This window comes from Taudactylus pleione, unplaced genomic scaffold (genome assembly GCF_031769625.1).
Source record: "Taudactylus pleione unplaced genomic scaffold, aTauple2 ptg000032l, whole genome shotgun sequence".
Taxonomy (NCBI): Eukaryota; Metazoa; Chordata; class Amphibia; order Anura; family Myobatrachidae; genus Taudactylus; species Taudactylus pleione.
The window spans coordinates 47951710-47971719 of NW_028284434.1; the positions used below are offsets into that span (position 1 = coordinate 47951710).

Consider the following 20010-nt stretch of genomic DNA (forward strand, 5'->3'; position numbering starts at 1 on the left):
GGAGATCCGAACGCAGGCGCGCCAAACAGTCAAAAGGGCATTTAATGGGAGTGCATAATTAGTAAAGGAGCGTCATCGACCACGTCACTTGGTTGTCTTTTAGCCTGAACTGCTCGCAGTGATAGTGGGAAGTAAATCCTACCACAAGCACTGCGAGCATTTCAGATGCCTTTCGATGTTCCCGATTAATCTGATAAATAACGGAGATGAAGTGTGATGCGAACGGCAAAGGGGCGTCTTTACAAAATAGCGAGCGCATTTTTCGGACGTTCGCTCAGACATAGAGGCATCAACACACCACAAAGAACAAGCGCTCAATTTAAATATCCGGCCCCTTTTTTAAGAACGAGCGTCCGCAAATAGCGTCCGGCTCTGAATCAGGCCCACTGTTTCTGTGAAATGGGCGGCGACCAATGCGAATGGATGTTACTGATTCGTCTCACGGGAGTGTCGTGGGCGTGTCAACCAACCTCTGTGCTCATTCGTAGCGTGCAGATGGAGATGGGACTCCTCCTGCTTCTGATGGATCTTTTGCACCCAGCAAGTCCTGAGACTAATGATGACTGCAGTTGGAAATACAGGGGGCAGGCCAGTCTTCCGCATGCATGGATAATCGGCATAGACGGGCAAATTCTAGCATTTGCATAAGGTAGTAAGCAGACGCCCACGGCTATACGTAAAATCGTCTGTAGGTGCTTACAACTCAGAATCAGGCCCTCTGTTTAAACTTGCTGTTGGATAGGGGGTAGACCTGTGGACAACCATAAAAATACCCCTTTTGGAACCCTGAATTTTGATTTTATGCAATAAGAGAAGAATTTTATTTATTTTTTGTTTGCTTTTTTATTTCTAGCACTGCATTCATATACCCAGAACTTCCAAAGTACTTGGCCGCCCACAGCCCTACTCCCCTCCTGTAAAATAGCTTTAAATGGATGCACACCTAGCTTCCTGTGACAAAAGTACCAACCAGCAGAACAGTTCCGTCAATTTGAGCCAGTTGGGAGGGATGTGTTGGCTATGAGGAACCCGTGTGGTTACATTGCTGGTAGTGAAACGTAGACCATCCTGTGTTTAAGTTGACCTTTTACTGTGTTACAAATACTATATTATCTTCATTGGCGCTAATTTATTTGTGATTGTTTGTGTTCATTCTAATACTATTTGTGTCTAACGCATCAAGTGCTTCTGTGTGACCTGTTTTTTTCAGTTTTCTTTTTTGCCACAAGAAACCTTTAATTAAAAAGTAATATAATTTGAGGACACGTAATGCATTCATTGGTTAGATTATTCATGTTTTTAGTTAATACGATCATGTAACTCTACTGCTTGTGGTCCCCAAAGAGGGGACCCAATTTTTATGTTTTGGGTAATGGAAGCCCCAAGTGCTAATCTAAATGAAAATTAACTTGTCTTACTCAATACAACTGATGATGTTGTTCTACATATCACTAGTTCCTATATGTTTTAGACCAAACTTTAGTTAACCTGTGGCTCTCTTATGGAACCACAAGTGGCAGCATTTGCTGCCATTGGGATTTGCTCCAGTAAAAGCTGGAGAACCACACATACTGCTAGTCTCTGCTGTAGAGACGACATTATGAAATCTAAAGCGTAGTGCGCTCAGCATCAAAGCCATGTAAAAAGTAAAGATTAAGATTGCATTGCTTATTCTGCTAGGTGTATAACTGTATGATTAATTTTAATTAACCACTTTATAGTTCCTCAATAGCCCTAACAGTCATCTGTAAAATCCTTTTCTGCTGAAAAACAAATATAGACTATAAACTATTCCAGTCTTCCATTGAGTCACAGTCACCTGTGGGTTATTTTGTAGTGCTTATTACAGATTGTACTAGTACATATTTTATCTTTTGTGTTCTGGAGTAATAAAATGATGACCTAGTACCTATTTTATTCTGGGTCCAGCAGTATTGACCTTAGATGAGGCAGCGCTGTGCAGTACATAGAGGTTACCAATTCCCGGTTTGTGCAATGACCATGTGATGTGGGCAAACTTAACTTTAAGTTGTTAGTTTGTCCTGACAATAATATAATACATAGGTTATGAAATGGTTTGCAGTGTGCAATGGCGTTAGTTGTAAATAGTTTCCATTGAAATGTCCAGTGCTGAGGATACATATTCACACAATATAGATAATAATGATAAAGTTACGTAGACTGTCATAGGGGGGCATGAGAGCACTGGTCTCCATCCTAAGTGTTCTGTCTATGGTCTATGCTCTAATTCAGTGCCTGTACAACAACCAATATTTTATTTTACCTTTTTTCAGCTTGATGTTTCTGTATCTGATATGTTACTATCAGGACTTTCTAAATTTATTAAGATTTGGAAATAGAATATGTTGACTGAACGGGATCCAGAAATAGCTGTCCATAAAACAAAGTTTTATCTCTCTCCCGCTGCCTGCATCCAGAACCAGTGCCCAGAACAATATCAATGTCCTCACTGTTTTGTAACTTAACAAACAGCATCTCATATGACATACACAGAAGGCTAGATCTTTATAAAGTGCTTTTAGAGTTTATTTTTCTCCAGTTGCGATATCAGAACCTCAACAATTACCCCTCCAAAAATTTCAAAAATGGAAAAGATAAACATTTTGGTACCACCCCAGATAATGGATTAAAGCAGGTTTATACCCATTTTGGAGCGTGCTGTTTTTATTTGTAGTTTACACAGTGAGAAGTCTCTTATTGTTATTATAATTATAAATTAATTACCCTTAAGTATATATCTGATGCATCTTCTAGGGCAAGAAACCAAACTGTTTTCTTGCTCTAAATATTGAGTTTGTTTGGCAAACGAAACATGAATCTGATTCAGGTGCACATTGGTTTGTGCAAAGATTATTTAATGTTATAATATGTAAAAATATTCAAAAACATTTTTTCTCCACGTTTTACACAAGTGCATCTTTTACAATCATTTTAGAGTGGATGAACCCCTTAGGACCAGGCCTTCTGTGGTCGTCGCCTTTATCAGCCCTCATTACCTTAGAGCAGTAGGTCCCCACTGCAACTTGGGTTCCCCACAATCTTAGGCACGTAGTAATAATGGATTATTGCAGAATCTACCCTGGCACTAGGTATATAGGAGACACTAATAAAGTGATGCAGAGATGAGAGCAGGAAACGCAGGTGCTCACAGAGGCCAAGCCCAGCATCAGCGCTGTAGTCTGGCTGCCTCAAGGGAGTTCAGTGTCTAATTTCAGGGTATGGGCCGGTAGCGGTGCAGAGTAGTCTAGATTCAAAGAGGTCAGGGCAGGCAGAGATCCAAAGAGTAACTAGAGATCAAATCAAGAATTAGTGCTGGGAGCAGAGAGTAACCAGAGTTCAAGGCAAGGGTCAGAACCAGAATCGGGGTCAGATAATAAATAAGAGGCTCCCCCTTCTCCCCTTGTAGTGTCTCGCTGCAGTGTGATCAGGGTCTTTTGTGCATTGTTGGCTCTCGAGATTACCAACGTTTCTAGGAAAATAAATTGGTCTTCTGTTCTCTGTCTGGGCTCCACCCTATCAATAACATTAGCACCGGGTCCTATTATTAGCAGCCAGAGAAGTAAAATCTGGGACAGGCGGCACCCCTAATGACTATAGAGAAAAAATATAGCGCACACAGACTGTGCTCAGCCGATAATTCTGCGTATTGCTAGCTGATATCTTTTTATTCATCATGTTCAAGCAGGTGTCTCGTTCGAGAGGACAACGACTGCACATAACAAGGAACTTCAGGGTGTTGTGGGGGAACGTTGCTAAAGTTCAATATAAGGTCACATGAATGAAATTGGTGCTGGAACCTTTATAAGTTTCCCAAGAAGTTGGTGGAAAAGTTTAGGGAGCAAGGATGAGGATATAAAAATTCTAATCTCTTGCACAACTAGCATTTGTGGGGAAGCCAGATGGTAACTCATGTTATACATAAGCAGATTTCTCTGTGGGGAAGATTAAATTCTAAAAGGGAAAAGAGAAGGTGTTGTCCATAGCAACCAATGAGATTGTAGTAGCAGCTTTCCAGACTCAAAATTACAACACTAATGCAAGATTGATACTACATACCCACTATAATATACCTCTTAACATTTTGGATTTTGGTCACTGAGAGAGGATGATGTGACCCTTACCCCCTCTCTCCTCTGAATCCATGTACGCTTACGGCATGACATTCCCACAGGATCCGCAAGGTTTGGGAGGGATGATATCTATAGAATTTATGTCAGTCTGTATCACTGAGCTGACTAATATATAATGAAATAACTGCAGTGATTATGCTTAGCTTAAAATGTCCAGCAAGCCCGCTTCCGTTCCTCTGCAGAAATGAGCCATGCCAGAAGGGGAGCTGCTTATGTAATGCAGCCGAAACAAGGTTCCAACTTGCACCTTTGACTCAGGAATGTTGATCCTTCACACGCAACAGCAAGATCAGTGATGTGAGCCCCATGGTGCAGATTTTTTTTTTTGTTTTGTATGTACATAGGATATAATGGAGATTGTGGCAATGCAGGTTCTGTATAAGATATAGGCACTCAGGGAATGCTAGATCTTCTAGTTCCACAACAGCTGAAAAGCCACAGTTAGCCTGTTTTTCTCTTCCGCTGAGGCCTCGCAGACCAAAAGTGGAAAATAATTAGAATTACATGCTTGCCTGCTTTGTTGTCCAGAAGCACCCAGATGTCTAGTAAACGTGGTTCTTGTGTTTAAATGTGTTTACCTGTCATAGCCAAATCTATTCTGATCTATTTATTTATTTATTAAGTCTCTTATTTCTACTTCAGGGTCCATAGGGTATCCACAGGATACCTTGGGGGGTATAGGTGTGACGTCAGTCGCAGGGCACCAAAGAGTTAAGCTTTCAGCCTCCCAGGATGCACTAGGTCCCCCTCCTATACCCCGCCCCCGGGCCAAGGCACCCCAGTTTAGTTTGGTGCCCGGCCGGAGTCGGGTGCACCTGTTGGAGTGGGGGCTAGAAGAGCCCCTGAAGCTTTTTCTTCATGCAGCTGTGGCTGCACATCTGGATGAACAGCATGGACAGTCAGTCCTGACGTCCATGCTGTCTTCCCTACACCCCACCGGTACCAGAACGCCGGTACTGATCCGGGGATGCTGGTGGGCGTCTGGGGTCACAGCTAGCGGTGACCCCAGATGCTCCGGACCATGGCCGGATTCAAGGGGGACAGAGGTAAGCAGCGGGGTCCCGCGGTGGGTCCCCGCTGATCACATGCTCCTAAGTCCCCAGGCAGGGGGCTCCCTGGGGACTGGCTGCAGCGTGGAGCCAGGCGACCATCCTGCGCTTCCACTACCCCCTGGGACAGCGGACCGCAGCAGAGCGGTAGCGCTGCGGCGTCCCAGGGGTTAAATGCATGCCAGGGGAGCGCGCCTTCCCTGTCTCACAGCCGGCGCCTCCCCCGCTGCACACAGCCCTCTTTGCACTGTGCTGACTGGTCCTGTGTCAGCGCTCCTCCCCCAGGCCAGCTTCTCTCTGCTCCTCGGCGGCCATCTTCTCTGCAACGCATGGTGAACGCTGCTGGAAGTCTGGAAGGAAGCATCGTGGTCTGGGTCCCCCCGCATACCTCTCCTCCGCTGTGGCTCAGGTCTGTGTATGCAGCGCTGTGTCCTACCAGGCCCTGTGTCTGTGTAGTTGAGTGATCAGCGCTGTTAGTGCAGGAATTGTTATTTCTCTGCATTGTATGTGACTGTGCTAGCGCTGCCTGTAACTTTTCTTCTCTAAACTGTCAGCTTTATTACTGTCCCTGTTCTGTCTGCTAAAGCCCTTGCGGTGCGGTGCTGCAGGGTGGTCTCTCGCCTATTAATACTTAATTGGTGAGAGAGGTCACATACGTGGTGCCATCATGTCTGAAAGTGATTTTCCCCTCCGGCTACAGTGTACCACGTGCAAAGTACCGTTAGCGGAGGGGGAGGGTAGCGCGGAGGGCCTTTGCCGTCAGTGTTTGTCCATGGCGCGGCCTATTACGGTTACAGCACCGGTACAGGAGCCGCCCTGGGCTTGTTTCGCTCAGGCGTTAACAGCTTTAGTGGGCCAGTTAGCTCCGCAGCCCGCGTTTACTCCGATGGGTTTGTCCCAGCAGTCTGTGGTGTCGTCACCCATGCAGGGGTTCCCACGACAATTGGTGGTACCCCACAGTCTCCCTATTTCCCCGCTCCCGGGTTCTCAGGAGCCAGCGTGGGTTAACTCCCTGACGAGTTCTGTACAGCACTTGTCGGATGTGTTGCAAGGGGAGTCTGTGATGCGGCCTCATAAAAGGCCGGTGGCGTCTCTGTCCGCTCCTTATGAGGATGACGAAGGGACGTCTGATGATGGGGAGATTCTGGATCCTTACGATCAGGAACCTCTCCATACTAAGGACGCTGATGCTAAGTCCAAAGTATATCTTCCTGGACTTATTCGGGCGGTCCGCACAGCCTTGGTGATTGAGGACGAAGTTCCCCCAGCGGCTAAATCTAAGTATGCCTTTTTCAAAGATGTGAAGGGCGATGCCACAGTCTTTCCTCTTTCGGGTCAGTTGGTGGACCATTTAGAGGAGGCGTGGAAACAACCTGGCAAAAGATACCAGCCGCAGAGACGCCTGGCGGTGGCTTATCCGTTCGCGGATAATTATTTTGCTAAGTGGGAATCCCCTCCACAGGTGGATTCTCACGTGACCCGTCTTGTCCGTAGTGCCACATTGCCGATGCCATCCATGTCCTCCCTTAAGGATGCTACGGACCGCAAGGTAGAAATCTGCCTGAAGTCCGCTTATTCCCTTGCAGGGGGGGCAGCACGGCCGGCTATGGCCATTTGCTGGGTTGCCAGAGCGATGGAGCGCTGGGCGGATTCATTAGAGGCTTCTTTTGAATCCGACTGTCCGGCCGAACAGGCGGAGTTGATTGGCAATCTCCGTGATTCGGCCACCTACATCAACGAGGCGGCTCTAGACATTAGTACTCTGGTGTCTAGAATTTCTTCAGCAGCGGTAGCTGCTCGTCGCACCTTGTGGCTGCGATCCTGGAAGGCGGACGCAGATTCCAAGAAAGGTCTGGAAGCGTTGCCGTTTACTGGAGAAGTTCTCTTCGGTCCGGATCTGGATAAGATTGTGGCCACGCTGGCGGCAGCCAAATCTGCTTGTCTCCCGTCGGCCGCTGCTCCTTCTGGTTCTGGACCATTGTCCTTTCGGTCATCTAGGGCCCAGGGCAGGCCCAAACCACAGTCGTTTCCTCGACAGGCTGGCCCTAAGAAATCGGTCAAGCCCCGGAAACAGGCATGGAGTACCAGACGTCCGGCCCCCAAGCCAGATGACAAGCCTGCGGCCTGACGGTCCGGGTCTCCCCTTGGGGGTGGGAGGCCGCCTGCTGCAGTTCTCCCGGTGTTGGTCGTTCACTACGACAGACACTTGGGTTCTGGAGGTGGTCTCCCACGGGTACGCCCTCTCCTTCCGGCACAGACCCCCGGCTCGATTCTTCACCACGGGTCTACCATCAGACCGGAACAAGGCTACGGAGCTGCGGAAGGTATTGCACACTATGCTCCAGGCTGGAGTTATAGTGCCTGTTCCATTCTCCCAGAGGGGCCAGGGTTTCTATTCAAATCTATTTTTGGTACAGAAACCCAATGGGTCATATCGTCCGATTCTCAACCTCAAAGCACTCAACAAGTCTTTGCGGGTCCCGAAGTTTCGGATGGAGACCCTACGGTCCATCATTCTGGCGCTGGAACCTGGGGACTACATGGTGTCATTGGACATACAGGACGCTTACCTGCATGTCCCTATTCTTTTGCGCCATCAAGAGTTCCTTCGGTTTGCAATCCGCAGCGACCACTTCCAGTTTCGGGCGTTACCTTTTGGCCTGGCGACAGCACCACGTGTTTTCACCAAGGTGATGGCGGTCATGGCGGCTTCTCTGCGGCTGCAAGGAGTCCGCATGTTGCCGTACTTGGATGACCTGTTATTGGTGGCAGGATCTCCAGAGCTCCTGTTACACCACTTGGACCTGACCATTCCACTGCTGCAAGGGCACGGCTGGCTAATCAACTGGCAGAAGTCCACTCTAATCCCGTCTCGGAGGATTCTGCATCTTGGAGCCTTATTGGACTCGGGACAGCAAAGGATCTTCGTGACGGAGGACAAGATCTCTGCTTTACAGTCAAGGGTGCGCAGTTGTCTGTACAGCCGCCGGGTGTCCTTACACTCGGCGATGAGGTTACTGGGCTCCATGGTGTCGGTGTTCGACATGGTGGAATACGCCCAGTTTCACTCCAGACCTCTGCAGCACCTGATCCTGTCCAAGTGGAACGGGCTGCCTCAGTCTCTGAAGTTCCAGACGATTGTGCTCACCCCGGAGGTTCGCCTGTCCCTTGCGTGGTGGTTAAAGACGACCCACCTCAACAAGGGACGTCCGTTCTGGGTTCCAAATTGGGTCCTGTTGACAACGGACGCCAGTCTTTGGGGCTGGGGAGCAGTTTCGGGTCCACACTTGTTCCAGGGCAGGTTGACGCCGACAGAAGCGGAGCTTCCAATAAATATCTTGGAACTCCGTGCGGTCTTCAATGCTCTCCTGCAGGCACAGCGGTTTCTCCAGGGTCACCCGGTGCAGGTCCAGTCGGACAACGCTACCACCGTGGCCTACATAAACAGGCAAGGAGGAACTCGCAGTCGGGCGGCTCTCGTAGAGGTCTCTCGGATCCTGGTTTGGGCGGAGCGCAATCTTCCGCCCATATCAGCGGTCTTCATCCCGGGAGTGCTAAATTGGGAGGCGGACTTTCTAAGTCGCCAGGACGTTCATCCAGAGGAATGGTCCCTGCACCCGGACGTTTTTCAACTACTGGTGGACAGGTGGGGTCTTCCAGAAATCGACCTCATGGCGTCCCGGCACAACAACAAGTTGCCGGTGTACGGGTCTCGCACAAGAGACGAAGGGGCGTCTCTGGTGGATGCTCTGTCCGTCCGGTGGACGTTCCGGTTCGCATACCTGTTCCCTCCGGTCTCCCTTCTTCCACGGGTAATCCGGAAATTCAAACAGGAAGGAGGGACGCTCCTGTTGATAGCTCCCGTGTAGCCCAGACGGCACTGGTTCTCAGACCTTCAGGGTCTGTCCGTGGACAGTCCTCTGCGGTTGCCGCTACGACCGGACCTTCTGTCTCAGGGTCCTTGCCTTCACCCGGACCTGACTCGGCTGTCTTTGACGGCGTGGCTATTGAGACGGCCATGCTGAGGTCCCGGGGGTTTTCCAGCTCTGTGGTACGTACCATGTTACGAGCTCGGAAACCGTCTTCCGCGAGGATATACCATCGCGTGTGGCATACGTTCTTCCGGTGGTGTCGACCCAGAGGTTATGCACCGCGGGAGTTTCGTCTGTCTCGGATTCTCGCCTTCCTGCAAGCGGGACTAGATCATGGGCTTCGCCTTGCTTCTTTGAAGGTACAGGTTTCGGCCCTATCTGTCTGGTTTCACCGTAGGATTGCTACAATCCCGGATGTGCGCACCTTTATGCAAGGTGTTCTCCGTATTCAGCCGCCCTTTGTTCCACCTGTGGCACCTTGGGATTTGGCTGTGGTCCTGAGGGCTCTCCAAGGACCGCCGTTTGAACCACTGGGCTCAGTGGATATTAAATGGCTAACAGCTAAGACTGTTTTCCTTCTGGCCATTGCTTCGGCCAGACGTGTTTCTGAGTTAGGGGCTCTTTCTTGTAGACCCCCTTTCTTGGTTTTTCATGGGAACAGGGCAGTGCTCCGCACTCGGCCCGAGTTTCTTCCCAAAGTTGTTTCCCAGTTTCATGTTAACGAGGAAATAGTTGTTCCGGCCTTTAACTCACCGGGTCTTTCCGTGGGTGAGGCCTCTTTGGATGTTGTGCGGGCCTTAAGGACTTATGTTGACCGCACTTCTTCGTTTAGGAAGTCGGACGCTTTGTTTGTCCTCTATGGCTTCCGTAAAAAGGGTTGGCCTGCTTCAAAGCAAACTTTGGCAGCCTGGATCCGTATGGCTATTTCTGAAGCTTATCTTCATGAAGGCCTACCAGTCCCTCCTTCTCTGAAGGCTCATTCCACTAGGTCTGTGGGTCCTTCGTGGGCAGCTCGACGTGGTGCCTCGGCAGTTCAGATCTGCAAGGCTGCTACGTGGTCTTCTGTCCATACCTTCGTGAGGTATTACAGGTTTGACACCTTCGCCTCTCAGGATGCTTCCTTCGGGCGGCGGATTCTCCTTTCTGCACAGGAGCATCCCCACCCTTAAAGGATACTGCTTTGGGACATCCCCAAGGTATCCTGTGGATACCCTATGGACCCTGAAGTAGAAAATATGAGATATGGTAAGAACTTACCCTTGTTATCTCTATTTCTACGAAGTCCATAGGGTTCCACAGGACTCCCGCCCTGTCGCACCTGTGCTGCAGATGGGCTTTGCTCTGGTCACCGGTTTTCCATCTCCCTCTGGTGAGAATGTGATTCTTGTATGTGTCCAGATCTTTGTTCTCTCTCTTCCTTCTCCTCCTCCGGCCTATGGCTTGGTAACTAACTGAGGTGCCTTGGCCCGGGGGCGGGGTATAGGAGGGGGACCTAGTGCATCCTGGGAGGCTGAAAGCTTAACTCTTTGGTGCCCTGCGACTGACGTCACACCTATACCCCCCAAGGTATCCTGTGGAACCCTATGGACTTCGTAGAAATAGAGATAACAAGGGTAAGTTCTTACCATATCTCATATTATAGCGCAGCATATTCCGTTGCGCTTTCCAATTGAAAACATTTATAGAACAAAACAGGGTAATAACAGACAGACATAGAGGTCAGAGGGCCCTGCTTGCAAGCTTACAATCTATCTAAGACTGTTATACAGTACGGTATATGTTTTACTTTGTCTCTAAATACTATTGGGGCTGATTCAGCATTGGGAGCAAAGCAATAAAAAAAGAGCAATTTGCACCTGGACAAAGCATACTGCAATGCAGAGGGGGGGGGTAAATATATTATTTAATTTTATTTATTTTTTTGCATGCAGGTTAAATACTGGCTGCTTTTGCATGTAGCCCACAAATGGAGAACAGCAATTTACAGGTTAGCTAGTACATGCTCCTCTCACCTCTCTGCTTATGTGAATCTGCCCCATTTGCAGTACAACATGTTTTTGCCAAGATACAAATTTGCAAATTTTTTACTTTTTGTTTTGCTCCCAACACTAAAGTCCCTATAATGTGATGTCCTCATTGCATCGACAGATCGAGCCTATTAGCCAATATACATATCATAGACCATAGAACGCATCAGGGGAGAAACCCCAGAATAAAGTAAGGTTCATCTGCCCCCTCTCTGTACCCTAATCTATATGTCATTGACTCAAGTCTCGTCTCTCCTTTAGAAGTGTCTCCTAACCATGGATTGGTTATAGTGGATGGGAGCTGCAAGTTCGTTAGAATAAGATCCTAAGGGCTAACTTAATCTCGCTCCTGGGAGAGGTTCTAGGGAAGGCACTATCGGCAATCTACAAAAGCTGGGTACACGTTACACCGTGTGTATCTGGTCGATGCACGGTGCGATGAACGGCATATTGTGCAGTCGTTTGACATTGCACGAGCTGGTGAACGACCGCACGATATGTCGTTCACCAGCGCATCCACAAGAATGGGGTCGTTCATCAAATTGACAGATTAAGCAGCATGTAGGCTCGATCTGTCGATGCGATGAACGACCCTGCGGGAGCGCACATAGGGTCTCATTCAGACCCGCTCGCGAGCGCAGGTCGCTCGCAAGCGGGTCGATGGTACCCAAATGCGCATGCGCACGACGGAGGGAGCTCCGTCATGCGCATGCGCGAGGCCCGGCGAGCGACGGGGTAGCTGTTGCTTGGGGTCTCGCACCAAAGGGGGCGTGCTGTCGATGGTGAGTGACAGCACGCCCCCTTTGGTGGGCGTGCCGGGGGCGTGGCTGCCAGACAGAGGCGTTCCCATGGGAACGCCTACCGTCTGGGTCTGGCCCCACTGACATCACTAGTGATGTCAGTGGGAGTGATTTTGGCTCTGATAGAGCCAAAATCACTCCAGGGCTCTCGGCAGCGAGACCCTACCGCAGGGTCTCGTCGCAAGCCCGATGTTCGCGATGGTCTTGACCATCGCGACCATCATCATGGACGCTCGCATAAGCTGTGGGTGGTAACCCACAGCTATGCGAGCGTCCAAGAGGCCGCTCCAAGTTTAGGTAGGAGGGCCCTGATTCAGAGCGAGCGCTCTGGTCAGAGCGTCCGGCTCTGAATCAGGCCCATAGTGGGTACGCACTTGCCGATGTGGACGATATATCGGCCTGATCCTCTGGATCGGGCGACATATCGTCTAATGTGTACCCACCTTAAGTCTTGAGGAGAATTGGTCAATTCCCCATGGAAGCTGCCCTTTGGAAGACATCAGTAGCCAGATGACCATTGCATAAAAAAAATAAAATAATAATTGCTGCCTTTATTTCATGGATATTTAGTTAAACATAGTTATAGTCATAGTCAGTAGTTGGAAATGTTCTCTGCCTTCCTAAAAGGTTCCACTGACTCTTAGACAACTTACTATAGAATTCAGGTGACCATCAAGTTTATCAGCCTTACAACTTTAGCTACAAAAGGATAAGTGATCTGTCCTAGCTGTACTGTGACCTTCACCCTATAGAAGCTGTATGTGCTTTGTAGATATAAGGTGAATGTCTCCTGTGTTTCTCCATAGGGCTGAGAATGGTTCTTGACATCGATCAGGAGGAGTACATTCCCTTTCTCCAGACTACAGGTGCTGCCAGACTTCTTTTGCACCAACAGAGAAGCTTTCCATTCCTGAAGGATCTGGGGATTTATGCCATGCCTGGCACCGAGACCTCTGTCGCTGTTCTTGTGGTATGTCGGTGAGAAAGTACACAGAGAACAATGCTATCTGATGGGATGCCAGCCAGCTCCTGGTTTGGTTAAAACTGGGTGAATCCACAATGAGACAGCCTCATAATAGTTTTTAAAACATGTTTATGGCTGTTATTTTAAGAATGTCCCGTACTTAAAAGTGGATGTTATCTTATGTTTTCACTGTTAAGTTCTCAACCTCCTGGGGAGTGAAGGGGGGGTGTGGTTCGTGTGATTTTGCATTTATTTACAAGCATATGAAGGCGTATGTCAAGAAGTTTCCCATTGAGCTAGTTCACCAGCCAGAGTTTAAGGGTTATAAGGGGTAAGGTTACAATTTTATAACCCTGGCAAAAAGAATATTCACTCTAGTACTGTAGTTATGCCCCACTTCCTGCCCATTATTTAATTTATTGTTATTTATAATACTTACATTATTATTATTCGGCTTGAACATTGATTTATCCAATAACTATTCCATGTATTTTAATTCCCAGATTATTAAACTGTAATGAAGTTGCTTTAGTACAGCGCGGTTTAACTTTTACACAAGCTAGACCAGTTAAGTAAAACCCAAAAAAGAAAAATTAGTTATCAAATAACACAAAAGTCCCAAGAAATCTGACAGCACTTTAATGTTGCACCCATTAAGTTTGAGGAATGTATCATAGAATATGATGTAAAATTTCCTAACATTTTGTGAACATACGGTATCTTAGTTTATACGGATTTTAATATCTAATGCCAATTATATTATATATATATCCTATATGCAGTCAAAATATTTTAGTTAGTTTCTATGACAAGATTGGGAGCTATTCTCAACTCTCCAGTTCCTTAACTTATAAATATGACGGCTCAATCATGTCACTGCTTACCTATTGCCATCATGTTTACAGGACCAAACCCAGCACTTAAATGAACCATACTCCACCTGCACATTAGATGGCTCTGATATTCCTGTGGCAAATCTATATGCAGAATATAACAGTTCGTATTCAATCCAGGTACCGACACAAGTTTTAAGATACCTTTATTATATTTCATTTTAAATGTGTTTATTGTCACACAAATTGTATTTTCTTTTAAAGCGCAGTATTATTTATGGGATTTTAGGAATGTTTGTTTACACATCATCCTCCAACAAGTCTCTCCTTAGGCAGGCCTCACGAAAAGTGTGACAAACTTCCCCATCCACAGTCCTAAGATCTTTGAAGGAAGTAGGACCTTTAACGGTGTAAAGCAAACTTCGGAGATAGAAGCATTCAAAATTTGTCGGATGTACAGTGTAAACACGGCCAAGAGCTTCTGTTGCTCTGATACCAGGATGACTGTGTACTTCCTGGTTGCTGGATCGCACTATGAAATGCACAGCAACTACTTCCAGTTCCTTGTGCAGCTGTTTCCGGCATTCAGGGTCTCCACGGTGTATAAGATTCATCCAATCGGTTTTACCCTTCAGGGGCTGACAAAAGAATGAACCAGAAGTAGCCTCTGTGCATTCCATAGTGCGGTCCGGCAACCAAGGAGGTGGAACAAAAAGTTTGGTCGCCACTGTTGACACCATCTAGTTGTGTAAGCTCATGCATGAGCAAGTATAATTAAAAATTTGTGCTGCAGAGCTGCGTTTTTGCATCCCAGTATAGTTGCCATCTTTATGGGCATGATTCTAAATCAGATGGATCTCTCCTCATGATTGCAGATAACAATTTTACCATATTCAGACTCCTAATAACCCTGGCTTCAGTGGCGTAACTATACATTTTGCTCCCCCCTGCCAAATAGTTTCTGATGCCTCCCTCCGCCCCCATGGCATTTTGGTAAAATGAATACAGGGCCGTTGATGCGCAATTTGGCTCCCAGTGCAAAAGTAAAAAATGTGCCCCCACCCCCATAGACAGTTTACAGTATTTGCCATTTTTCCTCGTTATAGTAAAGCCCCTTACACATTATGCCACACACCGTAATGCCCCTTACACATTATGCCACACACTGTAATGCCTATTACCCCCACAAAGGGTTGCTGCTAGATCCTATGTGGAGAAAGGACCTCTGTGACGTTGCAGTCATGTGACTGCTGCAGGAGGGCCAGATCGCTCCTGTGTTACCATCCATGTGGGCATGGAGCGGGAATACATTTTTGTGGCGAGCGCAGCGAGCAACTGTGCCCGAAACACGGCAAGCATAGCGAGCCCGCGAGGGAACAGTTTTGGACCCCCATTATCATCCTTGCCCCCCCCCCCCCTTTTGATGACCGGTCACGTGGGTGTGACGTCACTGGTCCCTTGGAGCTGTGTAGTCTAGACCTAACCATTACCAAAGTGCCACTTACATATTTGCCCCACAGTAAGGCTTCTAAATACTTTAAAATTCCCTGCCCGTTGTCAGGGGTCTCATGCTCGTTGTCAGGGGTTTTATGCTCGTTGCCAGGGGATTCCTGCTCATTGCCAGGAGATTCATGCTTGTTGCCAGGGGTTTCACGCTCGTTGCCAGGGGTTTCACACTCGTTACAAGGGGTTTTACGCTCGTTGCCAGGGGTTTTACGCTCGTTGCCAGGGGTTTCACACTCGTTGCAAGGGGTTTCACGCTCATTGCCAGGGGATCTATGCTCATTGCCAGGGGTTTCACACTCATTGCCAGGGGTTCTATGCTCGTTGCCAGGGATTCTATGCTCATTGCCAGGGATTTTACGGGAGAAGATGCAGCTATCTGCATCATCTCCCGGCAGCGCCAGCGTTCCCGGCGCTATGCACTTGCCTAACAGATGCTAGAGGTTCAGTAGGACCTCTAGCATCTGTCTCCTCCTAGGCGGCCATTTTTGGAGGCCCGTTTTCAGCAGATTCCAATACGTATGGCTAGTCCGCATGGCATCTGCAGCCCCCAAGCCACTTTGCCCCACAAGCCTCTGCGCCCCCAAGCCACCGCGGGGTCTACGGGGGCAGTAGTTACACCACTGGCTGGCTTAATATCAATAGTGGTTATAAATTCATACAGCATTTAAAAGGTACTGTAAACTCCACACGTGAGCCATAATAAATGATGCTCAGAGACTTAGATTATATGCTACAGAATACAATTCCATAATTCCTTAGTATGTAGCAAAATGCATGTTATAAAATCAAATTATGAAATGAAACAAAAATAACATTTTAATATTTTTATTATTAACCTTGCAGATGGCCCAAGAAGAATGGTGTCCAAATCTGCATATAACAATAAACCAAACAGGACAATGCTTTTATACTTCTTTGGTGTTTTAGGTGTAGAACCATGAGAGATCTTGGCTTGTAAACTGTGGCATGTAGATAGTAGAGATAAGCTAAATCCTTTTCTAATTCCGTACCTGACCTGTAGAGAGCGAATGCTATGCAAAAATTGTGTTTTTTTTTAATTAATTAAAAATGAACAGTAATTTTGATTTAAAAATGTTTTTAGTTGCCTCCGCCATGTTTTAATACGCTCGTATTTAAAATTTCACGATCTTGGCTTGTAAACTGTGGATTTGTATAGAAAGACAGAAGGACAAATTTTCGCTTTTATATAGTAGATTCCCTTTAATTAGAGGAACATATTATCTTGTTACGTAATCTGTTCTACATTAGAGCAATACTGTAATGTTACATGAGGAATACACAAACAGTTCAGCGCTCAGTGCACCTGGCATTCACGGCTGGTTGGATAGTACAAAGCTAAACCAGTAAAGAACATCCTGGGCGGCCCAATTTTTTTTTTTTATGTCCCTAAACAGCTGCTGAAAGTCTTTTTCTGTCTTTTTGTACCCATCCAGCAAATCACGTTTAATCTCTTGGGTTACACCGGCTTTTATATCCATTAAACATACTTCATGCCAGATAATGTGAGCCCAAACTCGCACAGTTCTACAAAGAAAGTTTTAAAGGGGCTTTCTGCAGAATAATTTGTTTCAATTGCCCCGAAATCTGGACCCTGGATGTTATTGTCTAATCTAATACAGAGACCACATACCCACTGTCTTATAAATGACAAAAGGAAACTGGAAATGAAAAAGTAAAAGCTGCAGAAAGGCATGCAAACACCAAAGACATAATGTTTTCTAAAAGTGCAAAACACCTTCTGAGATGGAAGTAACATAAAAAATGTCAATACCTAGGGGGGAATTCAGTTTGCCGCGTTTACACGATTTTTCCGGTGATTAACGTGGCTAAATGCAACATAACGCGACCGTCCGCAAGTTATTTGTTATCCGAATAGCTGCACAAATGTAGTCATGTTAACTTTTCAGAGGATTTAATGCAGCTTTTTTTCTCGCAGCCCCTGAGCTTTGGGACAATCACGATTTTTATGGGGAAAATGGCGGGACTTGGGGCCTGATTCAGACCCGTTCGCAAGCAGCCGCTCGCTCGTTCCTGGCCGATGTTATGCAATTGTGCATGCATCATTATGCACATGTGCGACTGAGTCTCTGCGAACAGATATTCGTTCGCTCGTACGGACTTCAAGCAGGAAGTGACTTCCGAGAGTTGATTGACAGAATGGGCCGTTTGTGGGAGGTGACGGGGGGGTGGTCTAAAAATGCAGGCGTGCCACAGCGTTCGCACACTGTTTTCGAGGCGTACATAAATTAACTGCTGCAAGAGAAAACGAAGAGCGGAAGTAGTAATAAGTCACTCTGCGAGCAGGCCTCAGGTCGGGATGCTCGTCCAGCTTGTGGTAGGATATGGTCTCCCGCAAGACCGATAGTCTTTTCGTTAATTGGTTTAAATTAATAATATGATAGCGCACCTGAAGTTGTATAGCTGCTTCTATATTCACTATTAAAAAATAGGGAAGTATTACCTAATGTAACCGATGTAACTAGTGATGTTACTATTTCGGAGCCCACAATGCAATCACCTAATAGTCTGCAAACTTCGTTATAATAACAGGGCTAATTGAATGGGCAATTGCTCAGGTGCGTTTGGATGTGCGAATTGACTTAATTAACCAAATAACTGTTGGTGCTTATGGAAACATTGTTAGTATATAAAAGTATCCTGAAGCTAGTACTCTTTTTGCTACTTTTGCGGAAATGTTTTTTAGCAATTACCTTTTTCTTTTGGTTTTTGTCGTTTAACAAATTTTAAAAATGATAAAAAAAAGGGGGGTAAAAAACCCCCAGAAAAAAACAGTGGTTTGTTCGCTAACTTCCGTCGCTTGCTAGCTATAGGAGGAGCATTGCAGAATATTGGGGGCATCAGTTTTGTTGCGGCCGAACTCCCGTGCGAAGGCATTGATTAGCATATTCTCGCTCGCCCACCCTGTTTGCGAATGGGTCTGAATCAGGCCCTTGGTTCAGAACCCCTGTGACTAACCCCCTAATGACTAATTAGGCACTTAGACGTTTTTAATTAGCCTAATTTGGTCAATAATGACATGTCATTTTTGGGGTGATATTCTGCTAATATCAAAACAATGGATTAATTGATGTGGGACAGGTATATGGGGGTGTTCTATAGATGGGACAGGTGTTTTAGGCTTTTTAAAAGTGGCTTAAAAAATTTACAAAAAAAAATCTACTTACATGCATTTTTATGCACCCAAATTTCATCTAGAGCATTTAGAAATTTCATCTAGAGCATTTAGAAATTTCATCTAGAGCATTTAGTTTGCTAAAAAAAACACACCTGCTTTCTAGCATTTTTTCATTGTTATTATGAATTGTAGAAATCAGCTATTTGACACCTTTTAAGGGCTTGGGTATAAAATGCCAGATGTCAATGTACCGACAACGGCATCCCGATGCTCAGTATCCCGACAGGGGTCCGGTACATATGGTAACCCCCCCCCCTTCTCCTTCTAACCCTCTTGTCAGGATGCAGCCTGGGATCGGCCGCTACTCACCTCCGCGCTGGTGTCTTTGGGCTTAGGGGTTCAGTCGCTGGGAGTGGAGGTGAGTGGTGTCTGAGTATTCTCCCCGGGGTCTGCTAGGGCTTCCGTCCGTGCGTCCTGGTTTCTGGGCTGCCGGGCATGGGAGACCTGTGAGCTGTTGATGTATAGACAGTTGTGGTGACCACCCTGGCTTGGCTGAGTATTCTGTTCCAATGTTATGCCTCACCTTTATATTGGATCTCACTATACTCTGATACATTTCATGTTGCTGCTAATTACATGATGCTGCTGAATTTTCTTCCCAAATATATATGATTGATTTTGCATTTATAAAGGGATGTGCTGGTTCTTTGCATGAACTATATATATATATATATATATATATATATATATAAAATATATATATATATATATATACACACACACACACAAAAAACAACAAAGCAGGGGGCGCAATATCGTGCATGAATTGTTTTATTTTAAAAGCTTAAAAAGTATATATATATATTCCAGGTATTCGCATGTAGTATTTGTACCTAATATAAAAACTCTGTGGACTGGGTACAACATGGTATTAATACTGAACCTCTGTGGCAAAACTCCAGCTGTAGCCAATACCGGTACCTTCTCCACGCACCGCTGACCAGCCTCAACAGGACGCGGCATGCTGGGACACCAGAAGTCCACGTCACAGACAGGAGCACCACTAGGTCACAGGAACAGTGTCAGTCAAGCCCCGCCCTAACGCGTTTCATTGCACACTTCGTCAGAGGGCTGCCTTGACTGACACTCTGAACAGGCTTTAGAGAAACTGGTAACCAATCGCTGCACAGTGTATCATATCTAATTACCATACATAAACCATTATGTCATCGCTGGATGCAGTTGAAAGCAGGGTTGTTACTACTAGTAATAATGATAGGCCCATACATAAATGGCTCCCCCTTATTTAATAATCTAGTTACTTAGTCAGAAAATATCATGTTCTGAACTAACCACGGGTTATATGACATGCAAAAAACTTTATCATCCTTCAAGTGGATATAATGGATGATATTATTCAGATTATACTATAATGTATTATCCATAATTTTTTGTGTATCCAACAATGACATTCACAAAAATGTTCACAATTCTTGGGGCAGCCAAGCTTATTACAGAGCAATTTTCATTATTAGTAGTAACCTACCTAAATGTGGCCATGCTGAGCCCAATCTAACAACAATAGACATGGCAGCTCTTATTGACAAAAATAAATACATCACAGGAACATGGCAGCTCCTACTTTCAAGAT

General features: G+C 46.3%; 1 protein-coding gene across 2 annotated transcripts in view; it reads left to right on the top strand.

Moving 5' to 3' along the window:
- SCNN1B (sodium channel epithelial 1 subunit beta) overlaps positions 1–20010 on the top strand; it is a 76102-nt gene that overhangs the window by 40401 nt on the left and 15691 nt on the right. For both annotated transcript variants that reach the window (XM_088451899.1, XM_088451900.1), the window contains exons 6-7: positions 12706–12869; positions 13769–13876. In XM_088451899.1, coding sequence (XP_088308025.1) covers positions 12706–12869; positions 13769–13876 — 272 coding nt within the window. The remainder of the gene's footprint in view (positions 1–12705; positions 12870–13768; positions 13877–20010) is intronic.